The following is a 19436-nucleotide window of genomic DNA, read 5'->3' as shown; positions in this document are numbered from 1 at the left end:
CTTGTGGCCTTCAGGGTTTGGGTCCTGCATCCGCGTGCAGACACGCACCATTGGGCCGGGCAGGTGTTTGCCACTGCAGGCGGATGATGTCATCCCGCCCCCCCAGGCGACTCCAGCGGGGCGGTGCCACGCCCCACGGCCTGTCCTCACCGGTGGTCACCGCGGTAACACTGCTGAAGCCTCGTCCGAAGCCGTTCCAGCCCGTCACTCGGTACTCGTACGCGGTGAAGGGCTCCAGGCTGGAGTCTGAGGAAGAGGCGAGAGAGCGGAGGAAGGACAGTACGGAGGAGTCAAACCAGCAATTAGTCCTGTAATACGTCAGTGGCATTCATGTGGCTGAGCTCATTCTGCTCAAGTCGTTATCCGTCGACGAAGCACTATGAACATGCACCAAAGCAGTAACTGCGGGTGCGTTACAGCCCTTCTGGTGACACACAGCAGCGTACGTATGTGAAGCATGTTTAGTAGCGCTGAGGGACTCCTGCAGTAAACGAGAGCACGTTTGAGCACCAGTCTGGGATTGTCTCCTTTACCACAGTGATACGGCCGCAGCGAGATACGTGGGAGGGAAACGCACAGCACCGATCCGCGAATGGACTTTGATTAAGACGACTTTTTCTACAGCAGAAATAGTTGCAGTGTAGTACTAATTGAGTAAGAGCAGCCTTTTAGAGAAATAGGGTGCGATACCGCGTGTGTGTTCATGACAAACATCTGGCGCGTGGTGGATGGCGCCAGCTTTATGTGCCTCTGCCCAGATGGTGTCACAGCATCGCCTAGAAGCTCTCATCCTCACCGCCCCATGCCCCACGCACACAGACACGTTAAAGCTCCAGACACACCCACAACACGTGTAATTATGAACGCACAACCATTGATACGCATCCGGAACAACCACAACCACAGTGAGGAGATTTAAAGAGACGTACAGTAACGGCTCAGACTGGACTGAGCCTCGCCTCAGACTGATGCATTTCAACAAACGTCATGTGAGAAAGACACAGGGTCGTGTCAGTCCCTCCATATGGACACACACTGGTTACCTGTGTAGGTGTGTGTGCTGGCATCTCCACTGTACACCACCTCTTCATGGGACGAGCAGAGGCCTGTCTCCTCCTCCTCCTCAGTGCTGCTGTACGCGGCCGCGATCTTGTACGTGTTCTCACTGGGGCCGGGGAGCGCAGACGGGCCTGCGGTGAGCGTGTCCTGGGTGGGGAGCACCGTGGAGGGGGGCTCGGGGACGGCGTGCGCGGACAGGACCCACGTGCACGCGGCCGCCGACGGGTCGAAGTGGCAGGAGCCGCAGTAGGACGTGGACGCGGCGGCGACGGGACACACGGTGCCGTGCAGACACTGGCGCTGCACAGAGGGAGGGAGGGGACGCGAGGAGATTAAGACACACCTTTACATGCAGAGAGGAGGTGACTCTGCAGATCATCATTAGTGCTAATGAGAGCTCCTTCCCTGCGTGTGTGTGTGTGTGCGTGTGCGTGCGTGCGTGCGTGCGTGCGTGCCTGCGTGCGTGTGTGTGTGTCATGCTGACTTAGGATCGCACAAACACCACATGACCCTGGTTGATAAATGGAAAATGGCCCAGTCCCCAACTCCTGATGTGTGTGAGTTCCACAGAGGAGGTGGAGAATGATGTCTTTAATTTTGGACCACACACATGTGGTGAGGTATAAGAGACAAACTTTATGAAAACAGTCGCTGGGCGTGGCCCCGGGCCTGAACGCATCCCGTCACACACACCTGCATCAGGAGGCCCGGCGTGGGCCGGTCGGCGCACGCGTGTCGCTGCGGGTCGTAGCCGACCCCGTTGCAGCATTTCTCCTCCTGACGAATGACCTTTGACCCACAGCACTGCAGCGTGACCGTGGCGTTGCCGGAGGGGTGCAGCGTGGGACGCCCGTCGGTGCCCGCGCAGCAGAGAGTGGTGGACGAGTTGATGTAGTCCTGCCCGCAGCACACGAAGCCTGAAGACCAAAGGAACCATGATTATTCTTTACATTTGGAGTTTGATGCGTCAAGACATGTTTTTACGTCCAGCGCTCATCTACAAACTCCAACCGATCGTCGTCTCTGTACGTCCATCCTTCCTCTCCCACATTCATCTTTACGGTGGGAGGAGGAGAGGAAGTGTTTTCCTGCGAGCTGCCGTCTCGGACCGTGATCGCTGACGCGTGTCTGCCGCCGCTTCACCTTCAGCAGCAAGGTGACAACACGCGGCGCCACTTCATTTCCCTCTAAATGTTTGGAATATCAAGACTGGAAAGCAGTGGCACCAACCTGAGGAGGAGGCCGGTGCCGATGGGCCTCGGCGCCGCCGCCAAAACACTAAAAGACGCGTGTGTGTGCGAATCAGATGGAAAACAGACCCTTCGGTTCACAGTTATCCTGCTTTTATGGCAGCGTTTAGCAACTGCTCCCCAACAACTGATGACACGCTGATCTGTGGCACCGTCTGCCTCCAGCTGTGCTGCCCGTTTTATTTGACAGCGCACATTAAACACTAAGTCATTGCTTCGTATCGTGGCCTCGCCCGTTAATGGGACGGCAGCTAGTTGGCGAGTGATAAATAACTTTGCTCAACAATCTGAGCGCCGTTCGCTCTTAGAGCTAATTCACGCGATGGCTCCGCTTAAAGGCCCAAAGCGCAGAACGGCGCACATCCGGCGTCGCCGTGGCGCCCTGGCCGCATCCGTCACATCTCCGCGTGACAGCGGAATGCATGTGTACGCCGGTGTGTGTGATTGTGTGACATAAAGGCAGTCTGACGGCTAGTAACTCACTTAGCGGCGGCAGCTGTTGCGGAGCGGGGGCTCGGTGGCCAATTCCCCCAGCGCCTTACTTCAGCTTCAATGACGCGCAAATAAACAGCTCAACACTTTTCCAAAATAGCTTCTCTCCACTCATCCCTCGCCCTCGCGCCATCCTCACCTCTACTTCTCCCCTCCGCTCAGACTCCGGGCCCGGTACAACTCATCTGCCTCTCCTTGCTCTACTCCCTGGCAGCCTGTCCTCTCCGTCAACTGACTGCCGTTTATTCACGTCTTGATTCTCTTTCATACTTTTTCCCGACATAGAGGAATGGGGTTGGGGGGTCATCAGAGGTCAGCTCCTCCTCCTCCTCCTCCTCCACATACAGTGGCCTGTCCAGCTTTACCTTTCACTGTTCTGCAGCTGAACTGCACTGTATTATCACACGTCCTGCAGAAACCCAATCCCTGCATTTGTGTGCGACGCGCTCACAAGGTTCTGAGACGCGCGCTCACCTGTTTTCTATAAGCTGCGTGTGTTGACAACGCATTATCACACACACCTCTTGTTTTCCCTTTTGCATCGCAGAATGCTTCAGGACTAATCTTCAGATTTACGTTGGATTTGCATACATTCGTTAATAGCATCGGGAGCGGCGCGTCAACACATGCTGCTTAGACAACGTGAATTAATATTAGGGCTTCAGTCATTCCACTTAATGATAAGTCAATATTTAGCCCTGCCAATGAACCACTGATAAAAATGTGTGTTGTGGATTATCCGAGCTCTCTAGGAGACCAAAGCCCCTGCACAACTTTAAACAAACCAAACCACTTTTAAATACCTGAATATATTACGGTTTGGCACATAGTACATGATAAGAGCACACAACCAGTCTGTGTGCGAGAGGACCACAACATGCACACTGTGGGGAAGAACGGGCCACTGTCAACACAGATACAAGAGAGGCAGAGAGGAGAGAATGCATGGAGCTGATGTACAGGATGCGGTAATAAATGCTTTATAGCAAAATCTACAAATGATCACAAACGATGGAGAAACAGGAAACTATTCTGCAAATCCAGAGCCCCGAGGTTTACGTTTATTTCCTTTATTATGCGCCACATAAGTTTAATATGATTATTTATGCAAGTCCTGACTGTTTGTTTGTCCTACAACTCTGTTATAAATGTGATAAACTGTGTCTAGGAGCATCACACAGCGCCACTTCCCATTTCCATACTGGTCTGAGTGTGCATGTGTGTGTGTGTGTGTGTGTGTGTGTGTGTGTGTGTGTGTGTGTGTCCTCTGTGCTCCACAGAGACTATGTGCCATGTCTGCAGACAAAATCACAGTGGATTGACTTTCTCACACAGTGCAGAGCTCCCCTGTGGATACACACATGCATAAGACACACATATTTGTACACACACTTCTTTTCCCATCTGACTGGTTGTCCTCTTGTCTTATGTCTTTTTTTATATCTCAATTTTACCAGCTGGGCATGTGTGTGACATTGTGTGCATTTGTGTGCACATGTAACAGTGCACGTCTCTGAGTGCTTGCTCTGTGTGTGTGTGTGTGTGTGTGTGTGTGTGTGTGTGTGTGTGTGTGTGTGTGTGTGTGTGTGTGTGTGTGTGTGTGCTGAGCTTAGGTAAATGCTTTGGTGGCAGTTATATTTTCACCACTCTACAGGGATTCACTAAAGAGTGAGACATAGCGAGCAGCTGTTCATGTGTGTTTAAAGTGTCTGTGAGAGCAACAGAGGGACCGAACTCAGGAGAAAGAAGGGAATAAAAAAGCAAAAGCTTCAGAAAACTGAAGAAGAAGCAGTGAAATTTGCAGTAAGTAAATTTGCTAAACAATACAGCAGATGTAACTTCATGTCATTGTGCATCACATCAGTGCGTCAGTGCATCATCATACGTCACACTGCAGGCTTGTTGGTACAAAGTGTACTTATTACTGTATATAATGACCTTGCTTCGCTTTAGACTACAGTAGAAAACCTGCTGACATTACGCTCACACACAGGCATGAAGACATGTAGAGACTGTTGTTTCAAAGCATCATGGAAGCATCATGGACCAGGTTGTGTTTTTCTAAGTGATTCTGACTAAAGATATAGGATAAAAACTCCTGAAACGCTGAGTGAGAGCAGGGTCTTCGTTCTAACCAATACAATCTACACAATGTTGCTTTCTGCTTTATTAAACCCCAGAACTGACACCACTCTGCTATGCAACCACCACATTCTGCCAGAACATTTTCCCCCCATGGCTGCGAGAGACACTGTGGCACAATGACCCGCTCCCCAAGTTAACCCGGATCTGTGATCCACAAAGTCAGCACCGAGCACCTCTGTGACTACAAGAATACATTCAGGCTGGTTCCGTGAATAAGTTTTACTAATACATTCAACTGCTGACATTTAACTTTAACATTGAACTGCTATTATTTGTTAAGTACTTAAAGTTTGTTTTTTATTATTTGGCTTTAAGTCTAAACCATTAATTTCATCTGATCTTAACAGTTGAATCTGAAAATAACTGAACTGAAATTAACATTCCATTACCTATTTACTGTATTAAATCCAGTGACAAGGTGCAACAGTGACATCAACGTTGATATGAAAGTCAAGGAACACACACACTCAGCAGACCGTCCTCATGCCTGTGCTCCTGACAGCCCCTGGTTTTACTCGTGCCTGTCATTAAAGTAAACCTAATAGAAGCGCCATCATCATAAATGCATTAACAGAGAGAGAGGAATGTCTTCCTGTGTTCACAGAGCACTCCATCTTCTAAAGCAGCCAGACGCTGCCGCTTGGAATGAACTGCTGTTGGCCGTTTGCTACCCGTCATTGATGAGGGGCTTTTGGCAATGATGAACACACACACGCGCGCACACACACACACACACAAAAATACAGACTCAAACACCGATGAGAAAACAGAAGTGAAACTGAGTAACCAAATGTGTAAACACATGTCAGATACATGTAGGGAAACCAACACACCGAGTGCAACGGTTGCACCAGGACGGGTGAACCATGCCCACTTACAGACGCTCACACAGCTACGCCGGGCTCGGAGTGAGCTAGCTTAACTACCGGGATAATTTCCCTCCAGCAAATGGTCACTGTGCCCTTGAAAAACATATTTGATTATTACTTTCTCTCCCCCTCCTCTTTTTTTCTTTTAGCATCATCACAGCCATTTTCATCACGCGCTCTGATGATGGCACGGCAAGGCGCGTTAAGATAACACCCCGGCACCGCCAGGCTTTTAACACTTAAACGGTGAAAAGGGATATTCAGATTTGCCCTTGAACGTTTGGATGGGGCCTGCTGAGCTGGGACAGAGGGAGGGCGTAAAGGAAGGAGTTAAAGGAGCGCACGCGTTTTAGAGCGTTCGCTCATTTTAAGGAACGCTGAGGTGGGGCCGGCCTTTATGGGGCATCCACGGAGAGAGATGGGGTAGACGGGGCTGAAGGGCAGACGGAAGAGGTAAGAAAGTGTGACGGTAGATGATGAGTGGGGCACACTCACTCACAATGAGGCAAGGAGGGAGTCAGGGAGCAACGGGAGGCCACAGGCGCCACACGTGTTCATTCAAACACCATCTAATCTCGACTAAGTCCTCGCTAAACAGCTAAGGCACAAACTCAGCCAGAGAAGAAAACAGGTGCAAACGAGGGGCTTAAAGGTTGGTACTGAACCGGCGACGCGGGAGGAAGTGCTGCACGAAACCTCAGGCGCTCGTCCAAAAACAAACATTATTTAATCTACTCAAAAGTGAAATGAAAAGTGTTCAAACAAGCGGGCGGATTTTGAAGGAAGGGATTTGCCCAGATGTGTTATTGTGTAACAACTGAGGAGGAAGGATTATATTCCATCTCCATGATGCCCCAAAGAGGGGAAGTTAGACCGGCCATTAGCACAAATGCTACTCAACACAGAGTTTAGTCCAAGTCAGCACCAGTTCTACCACTAAAGTGTCACACACTGGACTACTTGAGCTGCAGTAACACTCTATAATACACTGAGCTAATGAAATGAAATGAGCTCTAAGAGAATGCTCTGATTAAACACTGATGTCTATTACATCAGGTACAGTTGCACAACGGGCCCTAAGAAGCTGCAGAGATCAGCTCAGCGCTGCTTCTGTGTCTGACCCCGGTTCTGTTTCATGGAGCTGCTCGTGCATCTGCGCTGTGCATGGCTTGCGATGAGTGCACGCGTGCCGGTGTTGTGTTTGTGTATTCTTGTACGCGGACCTGCTGCCAGACGGCTGTCTCCCGGCATTGCTGTTCCCCTGCAGTGTGTGTGTATGGTTGTTGACAGTGTGGACGGTAATGTGTGATAGATCGCACTTCAGGGACCCCATAATCACATCAGCCTAACCTAGTCTATCAGCTGGGCACGATGGGATACCCTTCACTCCTCCTTTAATCTGCTCCATCTAGCTCTTCTCCACTTTCCGCTCTCTTTCTCTTTACTTTTCTGGTCTCTTTCTGTTTGTCTGATGCATATTTGTGTACGTCATCTTCTTTTACTACGTCTTCTGTTTTAACAGCTTTCATTTTGCATTATTTTGTAATGTATTTCTTTTTTATTTGTAGTACATTTTTTTCTTTGTCTCCCTCACTCGATTCTACTTTAATTTCTTTATAACTGTAATTTATTTAAGAGTATAAATATATTTAATATATGTAACTACATGTCTGCTTGTTCTCCAAAGGTACTTGAACTTTCTTCTGTTTTTTTGTCTCCCTCTGTTTCCTTCTTTTTACTTTCCTTCCTTTCACATGTCTGTCTCTCACTATAACATTAAAAATACACAACCACGAACATGGTGAGAGGCAGCATTGAGAGCCAGTGTTGCCAAGGTTAAGTAGCCCATCCCATAATAGGTGTTGCTGTGTGCATGTTGTGTGAGTGTCTTGAAACAGACGTGCGGGGTCGGGGTTGCGTAGCTGGGCCCCAGGGCTCCCCGACAGAGCCGTGCACCCAGCAAATGGCCCTTAGCCTTGCTAGCACCGCTAGCCCTGCAATCCATCATACCATATGTTCTCAATGGGGAAGCTAACGCTAATGACTGATGAGTGAATGGGAAGGGGGGCATATAAAGGGGAGGGAGGGGGATAGGTATGGTGAGGGAGAAGAAAAGGTGGTGGAAGGAGAAAGGTGGAGCAAGAGGCCGACGGGAGAAGCAGAAGAGGCGGTGAAACAAGTTGAGGGAAAGAAAAAAAAGATGATGACAAAGGAGAAAAGGAGCAAATAAAGAGGAAGAGGAGGTGGTGAACATATGCACTCCTCGGGAGGCCCCCTCGGATGAAGGATGACCATATAGCCGGCTCAGTTGGAAAAGAGGAACCTAATGGAGGAGGAAAGGTAAACGATGGGAGGAGAATGCTTTGCTGAGATAAGTAAGAAGTAACGCTTAGAATTCAGAGTTATCCTCTTCAAAAAATGAATTATTGATAATGTCATGAACAGACAACAGCAAAACAAAAAGCTTTTTAGCCTTCTGAAGCAGAGTGCAAATAAAAATAATACGTCAGGGATAAAAGACTTGATGATGCTGATGCTTAGGAACGTCTTTGTCAGCGTGCGTGTCTTTTAGGGTTCTGTGTTTGTGGGTAGCTAATGGAGCGCCGTGGGCCCGTCCATATGGGGCCATTGTTTATATGTGATGAATAGAGCCCACGTGTCTGTCTGTGGCTCTCAGCGCTGGGCGAACCCTGCCGAGGGCACCCTGTTGACTCTGTGTGTGTGTCTGTGTGAAGGAGCGACAATGAGTGTGTCCTCGCCCCGCTGCGTGCTTGGCAGTGCCCTCAACGGGCCATCCCAAGTGTGTTTCATCATCATCTGCCATGACAAAGATGTCTAATGACACCCGCGCGCACACACAGTCCCATCTGTGCCGTGGCATCCGGGCGCTTTGGGACGCGGCGGGAGGGGAAGGAAGGGAAGCGACCCCACGTTCCTGCACCATGTGTTTCCTTAGTCGTCTCCACGCTTCCTCCCCATCCTCCTTTCACCTACGCACACTGCTCCAGACTGAACTGAGCGGGCTGTGGCCCAGAGCTGCATGACTGAGCTCCTCTCACCTGGGTTGTGTGCGTGCGCCTCCCCCCTCTCCGCGTCCCCGCAGCACACCAGCGCGTCGGGCACGACGCGGCCTCCGCAGCACTGGACCCCGTAGCCGTCACGGAGGCTCCCGCCGCAGCAGAGCTGGCCGTACTTCCTGGAGTAAGGAACCACCCCGCAGCAGCTGTCCCCCAGCCCCACGGAGACGCGGCCCTGCGAGCGGTCACGGCAGCAGTGTTCATCTGCGGAGACAGGGACAGATGGAGGCTCCGCGTCCAGAACATGGGAGCGGACTCAAGTCCAGCGCAAACGTGAGGGTCGGAACTCACTGGTTTTGACGCGGAGGAAGTATCCGCCGCAGCACTCGTGGTCCCGGCGAGGCGGGAGCAGCTTCCCGTCGCAGCACACCGGCTCCGAGGAATTAGCGAAGCTCCTGTAGGTTCCCTCGCAGCAGCGGTAACGCGCTCTCTTTGTGTGCAGCGACCCGCTGCAGCAAACCTGAGAAATATGCGCGGAAACACAGAAACGCGGCGGTGAGACGAAACCCTTCTGCTCGGGCACTGAAAGCGACCATCTGCCAAACAGAAGGCCATTTGCCCATTAAGGAGAATGTTCCTACGTGGGGCCACACTCCGCGAAGCGACTCGCTGAGAGGTTTGATCATATATGCACCCCATACGGCGCCTTTATCATGTAAAACCTGCAACTTTACAACCGCCACAGACACAGGTGGCAACGAGGTGCAGCCACATCCCGAATGTTCAACTAGCGTCTTCCCAAGACAAAGAGTTCCTGATGAATTCAGGCAGGACTTTGCTGTATTGCAAACTTATACGTAGGGTTCAATATTCCATGTACCACAAACATGTGGTGTCAGTTTGTGTTTTAACCTAAACATGTGCTAGAAATGTACACATTGTGCTATAAATCAGCAGCTGTACGATTTCCAGCATTAAAAGATTGAACTTAAACTGTATTTCGGGCCACTGGGTGTCACTGAGAAATTTCACTTTGCCAAATTGGCTGGCATTCAATGACACTCAAGTGAATCCAGATGACAAGTTAATCTGTTGAGAGGAATTAATCATCGAGAGCGAGACAGTGCATCCGTGGGTTCCTTTTCATGCATGCTGAGATCTGGTAAAGCTCTAAAAGCCTGAGGGGGTACATCACAATAACATATTCCCCACTTCAGAGCAGCAGCCAAATCAGGACGTTTACATTGTGCGCTTGGCATCAATGGTGATCGGTGCTATTGTAGTCAGGAACGCTGTTTACAGGTGACAATGAGCGGACTCTAATCACCTGCGCGTTGGGATCGAAGCAGGACGTGCCACACACACCGTGGCCAGCGGGACACTGGAGGTAGGAGCATCTGACCCTCACAGCACCTGCACCACCCGATGTGAGCCTGGGTGACCCAGCAGCACATGACCTCAGGGTCCGTCTCAGGACCCCATAACCCAGCATGATGCCGTTGGGTCTGCCGGGACGCGTCCAGTGGAGCCTCACCGCCCTGAGAGAGAGGGAGAGAGAGAGAGAGAGAGAGAGAGAGAGAGAGAGAGAGAGAGGCATGTTCTCCTTTACACTCCTTTCTCACACCCACACCAACCCTGTACCTGAGCACACATGTGCATCCATGCCTGCTTAACGACTGGTGAAGTTGAGTTACAGTGTCAGGGTGTGTGTGTCTTTACACACTTCACACCATTGATTTTCCATGTTTTATCTCTGATATTTTTCCTGTGTAGTAGCAACTTCCACAGCGTCCTACACAGGAGATGAGTCGCAGATCATCACGTCTCTGCAAATGTCTGAACCAACGCCGGAACTTAAGATAATTTTAATTGTCATTAAATTTAACTGGCTGCAATCTGCTTAGATTATATGATGATTGGTTTGTTGTTATTCATCAAGAGCATTCATTCATTGTCGTAATTAATGCTTTACAACTCTCAACTTTATAAACCTGGAGCAGTGACAACATGTGAGAAGAATGAAAACCATCATCTGTTTTACCTGGGACTCATCACGTACGCCTGGGGTGGAGCCAGGTCTGCAGGCAGGTCCTCCACCGTGGTGGTCTGAGTGACATCGCTCCGGGCACATGCGTACACAGTACACACCTCCACCTGAAGGACACAAACACCGCAGCTAAACAGGACGCGCACACGTGAGCGCATGTGTGTGTGTCGGACTGCGTGCGGGTGTACCTGCACATCATAGACGGTGAAAGGCAGCAGGTCCCCCAGCAGGTAGGACCCTGAGCTGTTGTCCACGCTGCCATGGCGACGGCCATTAACATAGATGGAGTAGGCGGTAATTGCTCCATTGGGCCGTAGAGGCGGAGACCAGAGCACCCGCACTGTGCTGCTGTTCACTGGAACCACCTCCGGGGTGGACATCCCATCTGGCTCTGAGGACGGTACCGCACGCGAGCACAGACACACGCACAAAGAACAAACTGAGCCTCAAAGCTGTAAAGTGTGACACACAGTCACTGCAGGGATGTGACATAACTACTTTACAACAAAGAGCGGTGCAAAGGTTTGCAATTTGGAATTTAGGTTTAGGCAGGTGCAGCGAATGAATCTGGTCAACTTATCTCAGCAAAGTGTATTTGCACTAATAGATTCATTTGTTCAACTCGCTCCCCTTTTCCATTTAATACGTGTGTAACGCGTCTTTCCTCACGACAGACTCCACCTTTCTGTGATCGCTGTAATTCCCTCGGTTCACGCCTGTGAAATAACCTGGTAATCTATAGGAAATGAGCTTAAACTACACATAAAGAACAAGGGAAGCTCATCTAGGAGCAATGGAATGAAATAATAATGGGAGATGAGCTGGAGCAGAGAAGGGAAGGAGCGACGCAAACACAGAGGAGGTGAACGTGACAGATGGTGTGTGAGAGGAGTAATCACACTAATCACACTCGCTTTATTATTCTAAGGGAAAGGAGAAGTTAGCCCAGCGCGCTTAGCTAAGCCCAGCCTACTGCTCTACATGTCATTTGCTGCAGGATGACATTATTAACGCCGCTCTGCACACACCGTCGCCTTCTCTCTCTCACTCACACACATTTTTCTTGCCAATTAGCCCTGCTGTTAGCTATGACCAGGACCGCGGGTCAACTCTGGACTTGAGCTGTAGAAGTTAACATATATTTGGCCTGCGTGTGTAGATGTACATATATGTACAGAGTGTGTGTGTGCGCACTTCTGTGGCTGTAAAATAATGAAATTACATCCAGAGCCCCCTCAGTTAAACGAGCCGTGCTTTGCCTTTAGCACCTAATGATTTTCTAATGTTTTTAATGCACTTTTTATTATACTGCACAGATTAGAGAGAACGAGAGAGGCCTCTGACATATGACGATACAGAGACAGAGAGGAAACTGTGAGGGGAGAGAGGAGACGGGGAGATGGTCAGAGAGAAGTACTGAGCGCGAAATGGAGACGGACAGACACAGTAAGCTGCCTCGGACATTTGATTACAGGATCGATTCGAAAGCTAATACAGTACGAGAACTATGAGAGAACAGGCAAAGAGTGGCAGAGGAAATGGAAAGAGACGTCCCGATGACAGCTGGCAGCCTGTGGAATCCACAGCTACAGATAATGAAAGATCTGCAGCTCGATCTGCCTCAATGCTCCAGATTTTACAGCCGCACACGGACCACGGTGGATGGTTTTACAAATATTAACAGATTACGTAGGGACGCGTGTGATGAAGTCACTGCATATGCTGGAAGAAAGCCGTATTTTCATTTCATTTCTCAAGGCAGTATGGAACATCTAGCTCCTTGGAAAGACGTCGTAAAATATTTAATCCAGAGGAACAGGCAGCGCATGTGTGATGTGTGATGGACCTGGCTGTCACATGTACTTTGTATTGATTTCATGTCTCACTACATGATGTGTTTAGCATCCTTAACGCAGCATTTTCTCACACCTGACATCATGTAAACACGTGCACAACACATAAATAAATTTTATGAAGATAGACAATTACAAACTCCCACAGTTATGAACAAACCTCCATCCTCTGTGGTGACGTTCACTACAACCTTAGTGGTGTTATGTGCTCCATTGGACACCTGTAGTGAGACCAGGTAGGTCGTACTGGGCCAAAGGTCACCTATCGCTGTGGAGGTGACCTCAGGAGGTAAAGCCAACATTTGAGTAGTCTGCCGTGACTCAACAGTGAGAAAGTAAGACTCCACTTCCCCCTGCAAGTCGTGCAAAGCTGAGAAGGACAGAAGAGAGGAAGAAGAATTAGAAAGCAGCCACAATGCTATGATCCTGAAAATGAAATATAAATGCTTATTCTTCTTAATAACAAAATGAAGCCACAACCATTGTGTGTGTGTGTGTGTGTGTGTTTTGAACACAGGTCCTTCTTACAGGGTTGAGTCCAGTTGACGTATACAGCTGTGTGATTGACAGCCTGGACAGACAGAGAGGGAGGGTGGAGGGGAACCCCAGCCATGGTCACCGCAGCAGCAACGTCCCCAGACGAGAAGCCCTCATCGTTATAGACCTCCAGCTGGTACTGATAGCGGGTGAATCTGTGCACAAACGGTAAAAACAATACACCCCGGGATCAGCTTCTACGGAAAGGCTTTAGAGCTGAGTCCAAGTAGGAACAGGTTGGCATCTCAGTCATTTACTGTTACTGTACTGTACGTTACATGCATCTGTTTGACTCTGCTACCTAAACAAAAAAAATCCCAACAAAGTGAAAAGTGCTGACATGTTCAAAAGTTTGTTGGTTCAAACCAGAAAAAGACTGCACCCAGAGCGGTTTAGCAAGCACAGACAGGGGGGGAGAAAAAAAAAAATCAGCTTTCACCAAGTGCCAAGCTGAGATTAGGGGACGCTGTGTGAAAAACAATTTAATTCTTTGTGATATTTGCTTAATGTATCTTTGAGCGGTATTAAAAGATCGGCATCAGCGGCAGCGCGCCGATCGGCTCTGCACACACGGTTTGCTGCAGCGCGGGCGTTTGCTCTAGAGCTCATTCCAGTAATCTCACCTGCTTAGGCCTTTATCTTGGTAGAACAATTTGGTGCCGGAGTAAACATGGAGCCAGCGATGGAGATCTTCAGGGTGGGGAGGGGCCGTCGCTGCAGGGGCCGCGGCGACGGCCAGAGGCTGCTGGGTTTTACGGCGGAGCAACTTGTATCTGAGGGGGAGAATTTGAATGAGAGGCAACGCACGCATGTCTAAGGATGCATCAATACAGACTGTTTCCAAGCAGCTCCTCTCCTCCTCTTTCGTTCTTGTTGTGGTCGTTCTTTCGCTTCGATCGCATCCCTCCCTGTTGTTGTTTTTTTTCTGCAGGGTTTGTGTTTTTCTCTCCCCGTAGTGATGCTAATTTCTGCTGTAATCAGTAGAGAAGAGCTTAATGCCGCCTTTTAACAAACCCACTTAGACAAACACAGCGCTGAGCAGAGCAGAACACAGAGACGGGCTCATGCATTTTAATCACCCGTCGGCTAAATGAACCTTTATTTTAGGCCTAATCGCCGGCACAGTAGAACAGGACAGAACAAAACGGAGCCGAATGTGCATCGGCACCGAGGAAACACTGATTAAACAACGCACAATACTTAGCTCATTAGCAGGGCACTCGTGTTAGTGGCTTGTTACCGCGTTTCTATCTGCTTGTTTGCTTCTCGCCAGCGATTGAACATTTCCACATTTTGTTTCTGCGACTTGTAGTAGATGAAGTCGTGGCTGACTGGTTTCTGAATGTGGGTGATAGTTAAGAATAGGAACATTGGGTGGATTCAAATTAAATAAAGCTCCAATGATTACACCAATTGGTTGTTAGCTCTTCATAATTAGTATTGGATTGTGGTCGCTACCAATGTCTCATGTTTAAGTGTTGCAGGAAATAAAAAGCAAATGAACCTGAACCATTGGGGGTGAGACAAGAAGATGAAGATGGCAATAACTTTGATAAAATGCTGAGTAGAGATACCTGTGGGGAGGGGAGGTACTGTAATGTGTGTTACATTCAAAAAAATGACTAAAAGGCTAAAAATGACCTGTTACAATCAGTGGCTGTGTGTATCTGAGTCAACACTCAGACAGCTCTGGTCACTTTCCTAACTCAAGAGGGAGGAAGGTGCTTATATCAAACACATCCAGGCACAACCCCCATCACCCACTTCACTCTGCCATCCATCGGTGTCTGGTGGTGCCCACAACACACAGGAAGAACATCTCAAGCAAACTGAGCAACTCAGTCACCCCTCAACCTTTATGTTTTTATGGAAGGAGAAAGCCAGTCCAACATCTTTGGAATAAACATGACCTGGATGAAAGAGAGCCTTCAAACACACTTGAAAATGAAATTGTGACACGTTACCTGACGTTAGGTCCATTGGGTCTGCTTGGTGGTTGCCAGGAAATAGCCAGGAAGGACTCGCTGACGGCCACGACTGACAGCGGTGCGAGGCCTTGAGGGATCGTGGGTAATGTGGTGACTGGAGTGGCCGGGCTCTCAGTGCATCCTCCAACATGTCCACCTCCCTTGGAGCACGCCAACACGCTGACGCTGTAGTTTGTGTATGGAACAAGGTCCGTTACGGTCACATTCAGTTCGGAAGCGTTGTGGAAGATCTGCGGTTCTGGAAGGCGGAGCTCATAGCTGTGAATTTCTCCATTGGGAATTAGGGGAGGAGACCATGTGATCTGAAACATAAGGAAGGTACATTCAAATTTTAAGCTTCACACCCACGCGCACACCAAGTTAAAGTAATGACAGCTGCAGGTAATGGAGCTGCTGCATGCGTTGATCACTGCATCTGATTTGGAAACGCTTCAGTCTGTCAGCGTTTCAGAGTGAGGACAAAGGTAATAGACACACAAACAATTTAAACAATACACACACAAACAGATTAGTGAGCTCTGACACACAGCTACAAGAGTTTAGGTAATTAAGTGGTCAAGTATGATGAAAATATTATAAATGAACATCAAGTGTAATTATATCTCAGGTAACCTTGATATTCATTATGGTGACACTGTGAGGTGACACAGGACACACACACATACGCACACACAGGGTCATGTTAAGTTAGGCAGCTCATTTCCCAAAGTGCGTGTTGGGTGTGTTTTGTGGTGGAAGTCATTTACAGATTGAACAGCCTGATGTAATCTGCAGATGGTAAAGACAGCAGAGGCCCCGGGTGACACAGAGCACCAGGACTAAGGCCAAAGCAGAGTGTGTGTGTTTGTGTGTCGCGACAAAGCACATGATGGAACTGACGGTGTGTGTGTGTGAGGATGTGGTGTGTTGGTCTTTACCTACTGCACCATCACATCCCGATACATAAGCTGCATTAAAACACCTCCGGTTGCAACATTCACATGATAAACTAATACACTAAAACTCAGACTAAGCCAAATGGTCATTGTAGGCAAAGATAGAAGGCGCCAAACATTCTCTGGAAGCTGGCTGCGACCAAAGAACAGAACAAACAGGACAGCCAGAAGCGATGAAGAAATAAAATGCAACAAAGGACGAAAAAGAAATAAAAGCCGTCAAGAGACTGAAGGCAGATATGCAAAATCCTCTGGATGTTCTCAAGGTCAGTAACCAGGAAGTGTCCCGTCTGTCGGTCCAATTAGCAACAACCAGGAAGGAACGTTTCCCTCCTCAAACCTATGACCTCTAAATCTGTGCTGCAGCGGAGATGACAGGGGCGGTCCTGATGCGATGACAGGCATTAGCATTTGTCTGCATCTAGCATTAGCGCAGGGCTACGAGTGCATGGGCGCATGCACACAGTATTGTTCCAGTGGCTTCCATTGATAGGCCTTGATGTGGGATTAGGCAGTGGTGGAACTTAACTCTGGCTGCTTCTTCAGCATGGCCGACAGGAAGGAAGCTGCCTCAGACAGGGTCACAGCCTTCCCCGTTTTTCTGAAGGGGACCTTGAGTGGAATGTTTTTCTTTCTCATTAAATCCAGAAAAGCAGGAGAACCAGGGTGACGTTGCTCAGTGTTTTCTACATTACTTCAGACAAACCCAGAGTAACTGGGTTTTACTGTCCATGGTTGTATTGTGCTTCTGCATATTTCCTCCCTTAACCATACGCTTAGACCTTCTATTAAATTTTAATGACGTCCAAAGCTAATTGTGTTTGGGCTGATCATGCAAAATCATAAGGTATCTGTGTCAACTGCCAATAATAAGCTAGTGGAATGAATGAAGCATAATGCTTGTTTAACACGTGCAACAATACTGTTATCATCACTGTTTTGGGACATTCTTATAGAATGGCTCAAATAAATCCTAAACAAATATGATCATTTGCTGTCACAGTTAAACTAAAATACACTGAGTTTGTTTGTCGGCTTAAAACTCATCCTTACTTGAAGAGTCTCTGGCCCCAACGCCTTCACCTCTGGTGGACTGAGACCAGCAGGCCTAGAAGGTCTAGTGGTGATGTTGACCCAAGGTCCTGCAAATATGTAACAAATATCTTTACACACAAAGCTCCTCTACATACTGTACATCTTTCATTCCACTTAAGCCCATTACTGGAGACGTACCTGTGGTGTTGCCAGCCTGGTTCTGGAGCACAAGTCTATACTGGTAACTAGTCCAGGGACTAAGAGCTGAGCTGGAGTCCAGGAAAGCAAGTGGGGGAGGGTCTGGAGGGAGACTGCCCACTGTGGATACTGGTTTGGTGCCAGCAACTCTACGCTCAATCAGCCACCTATTACCAACACAGGAGACATAAATACTGTACATATGAACAGGTGTCTGACCAAAGTGCGTGTTATCATTCCTTACCGCTCCAGTGGCCCATTGCTCCACTCTGGTGCACCCCAGGACAAAAGCACAGAGGTGGGGGTGTCGGAGTAAAGGTGCGGTGCAGGAACCCCTTCAGGGGGAGCAGGAAGGGTACGAAAGTGTTGGGACATGTCCGACACTGAACAGCCCACACTGGTGCACGCCTCCACCTAGAGTTGTAGAACACAAACGTGTTCGTTAAACCCCAGTAAGCTCTAATCGGGGCATCTTTACAGTAGCTGCCAGGAAACCTTCCGCACAGGATCACATGCAGTACCTGGAGGCTGTAGGCGTGGTATGGAAGCAGGCCCAGGAAAGTGTAACTGGTGGTGTTCCCTGGAACTGTAACTGAACTTGCATCAGAAGCTTCACTAGAGGCACTAAAGACTGAGCTGTCGTAGGAATCGTATTTTTTGAGGTGTTCAGAGTTTGAGCCGGTTTCATTGTCATCTGCGTTGTACGGAGAAGTTCCTGGGCCTAGACTGGAGGTACGGGGCTCAGTGGGTTTGAATAAGATAAAGCCATGGTCCTGGTTTGGATTGGATGACTGAGACGAACCAGAATTTGTGTCGCTCAAGATGCCAGGTCTTAAGGTAGAGATTGGTCCCGAGAGAAGGTTGGGTTCAGAGACTTGGACTGGGTCATTAGTGCTTCTGGTAAAAGACGCTGTGGGAACGTAGTCTGAGCCTGGAGTGACAGAACCAGAGGCGGGACTCTCAGTGCTGGGCACTTGGCTTAGTCTGGGACCTGAACTGGGCTCGAGGGTTGTGCCGGTGCTGGACACTGAGTCAGTCAGAGGGCAAAGATAGAGTGTGTAATTGGTAATAATTCCATTGGGTTGAGTCGGAGGAGCCCAAGTAATGGTTGCACTTCGAGAATGAAGCCCTGACACAGTTGGGCTGTCCACCGATCCTGGACCTGCAAAGAATGAGATATTAGGAAGAGATGGATTGGACATTTAGACCGTGAGGTAACAGAGTGTTTGCATATGTGCTTATAAAATACTGAGAGGAGAGAGCAGAGGATTTGTTCTGAAGAGTTATTTGACAAGCAGCATCATGAATGACATCAGAAGGACGAGCGACTCCCTGTCCAGGGGATTAACATGGAAACTCTCGTTCTTTCTCTATTTTTCCCTTAGCAACCCGAGATTGTATTCATGGAATTTATAATACTTGTGTCTGGTTGAATGTGAATCTGTGCCTTCTTCAAGTTGGAAAACAGAATAGGTCAGACTGAGCTGCCTGGAGCAGTGCTGCTAAAACCTGCACTAAGCTTGAGACAAGCAGGAAGAAATGTTACCCTAAGTCAGTGCATTAGAGGCAGTTGACTTTGTCAGTTTGCTAATTTGGAGCGAGAAAGTGAAGGTACCCAACAGCACAATGAGTGGCCCCTCAGACCCCAGACCTCAACTCAGTAGCAAAAGTTAAGTGATGTGTCTGAGCTCGAGAAGCTCTCCTGTTTTATAAGCTATAAATACTGTGTTTGCTGATACTTGTGACTTTGGTGAAGATCAGATGACAATCCATGACCCATCTGTGCAGAAAACCAGAAAATTACGCGGTGGAAGTCCCTGGGCTCCTCTGGCAATATGTCTACTTGTAAAACCAGGGCCGTGGTCTCAGAGAGCTGGTACTTCTTAGTTTGGGTCCACTGTGTATGACCGTTCGCTGCCATTTAGATATGCCTTAAAATATTACGTCCAAAGCATTAGTATTGGAAATTAGAAAGAGTCAAGTGGAAAGACATATGCACACACACGCACAC

At 48.8% G+C, this 19436-nt stretch overlaps 1 protein-coding gene across 4 annotated transcripts in view; it reads right to left on the bottom strand.

Annotated features, from left to right (window-relative positions):
- The window catches only part of ush2a (Usher syndrome 2A (autosomal recessive, mild)), a 126221-nt gene that overhangs the window by 34671 nt on the left and 72114 nt on the right, over positions 1 to 19436 (bottom strand). For all 4 annotated transcript variants that reach the window (XM_029145283.3, XM_055507189.1, XM_041070128.2 and 1 more), the window contains 16 exons: positions 17947 to 18587; positions 17670 to 17839; positions 17426 to 17592; positions 17246 to 17334; positions 15234 to 15559; positions 13893 to 14042; positions 13261 to 13424; positions 12893 to 13102; positions 11068 to 11270; positions 10874 to 10986; positions 10160 to 10370; positions 9184 to 9352; positions 8875 to 9096; positions 1753 to 1976; positions 1044 to 1359; positions 49 to 246 (listed from right to left, as the gene is read on the bottom strand). In XM_029145283.3, the coding sequence (XP_029001116.1) occupies positions 49 to 246; positions 1044 to 1359; positions 1753 to 1976; positions 8875 to 9096; positions 9184 to 9352; positions 10160 to 10370; positions 10874 to 10986; positions 11068 to 11270; positions 12893 to 13102; positions 13261 to 13424; positions 13893 to 14042; positions 15234 to 15559; positions 17246 to 17334; positions 17426 to 17592; positions 17670 to 17839; positions 17947 to 18587 (3573 nt within the window). The remainder of the gene's footprint in view (positions 1 to 48; positions 247 to 1043; positions 1360 to 1752; positions 1977 to 8874; positions 9097 to 9183; positions 9353 to 10159; positions 10371 to 10873; positions 10987 to 11067; positions 11271 to 12892; positions 13103 to 13260; positions 13425 to 13892; positions 14043 to 15233; positions 15560 to 17245; positions 17335 to 17425; positions 17593 to 17669; positions 17840 to 17946; positions 18588 to 19436) is intronic.

Source organism: Betta splendens, chromosome 3 (assembly GCF_900634795.4).
Source record: "Betta splendens chromosome 3, fBetSpl5.4, whole genome shotgun sequence".
Taxonomy (NCBI): Eukaryota; Metazoa; Chordata; class Actinopteri; order Anabantiformes; family Osphronemidae; genus Betta; species Betta splendens.
The sequence above is the reverse complement of the archived record's forward strand: the minus strand, read 5'-3'. Positions and strand labels throughout refer to the sequence as shown.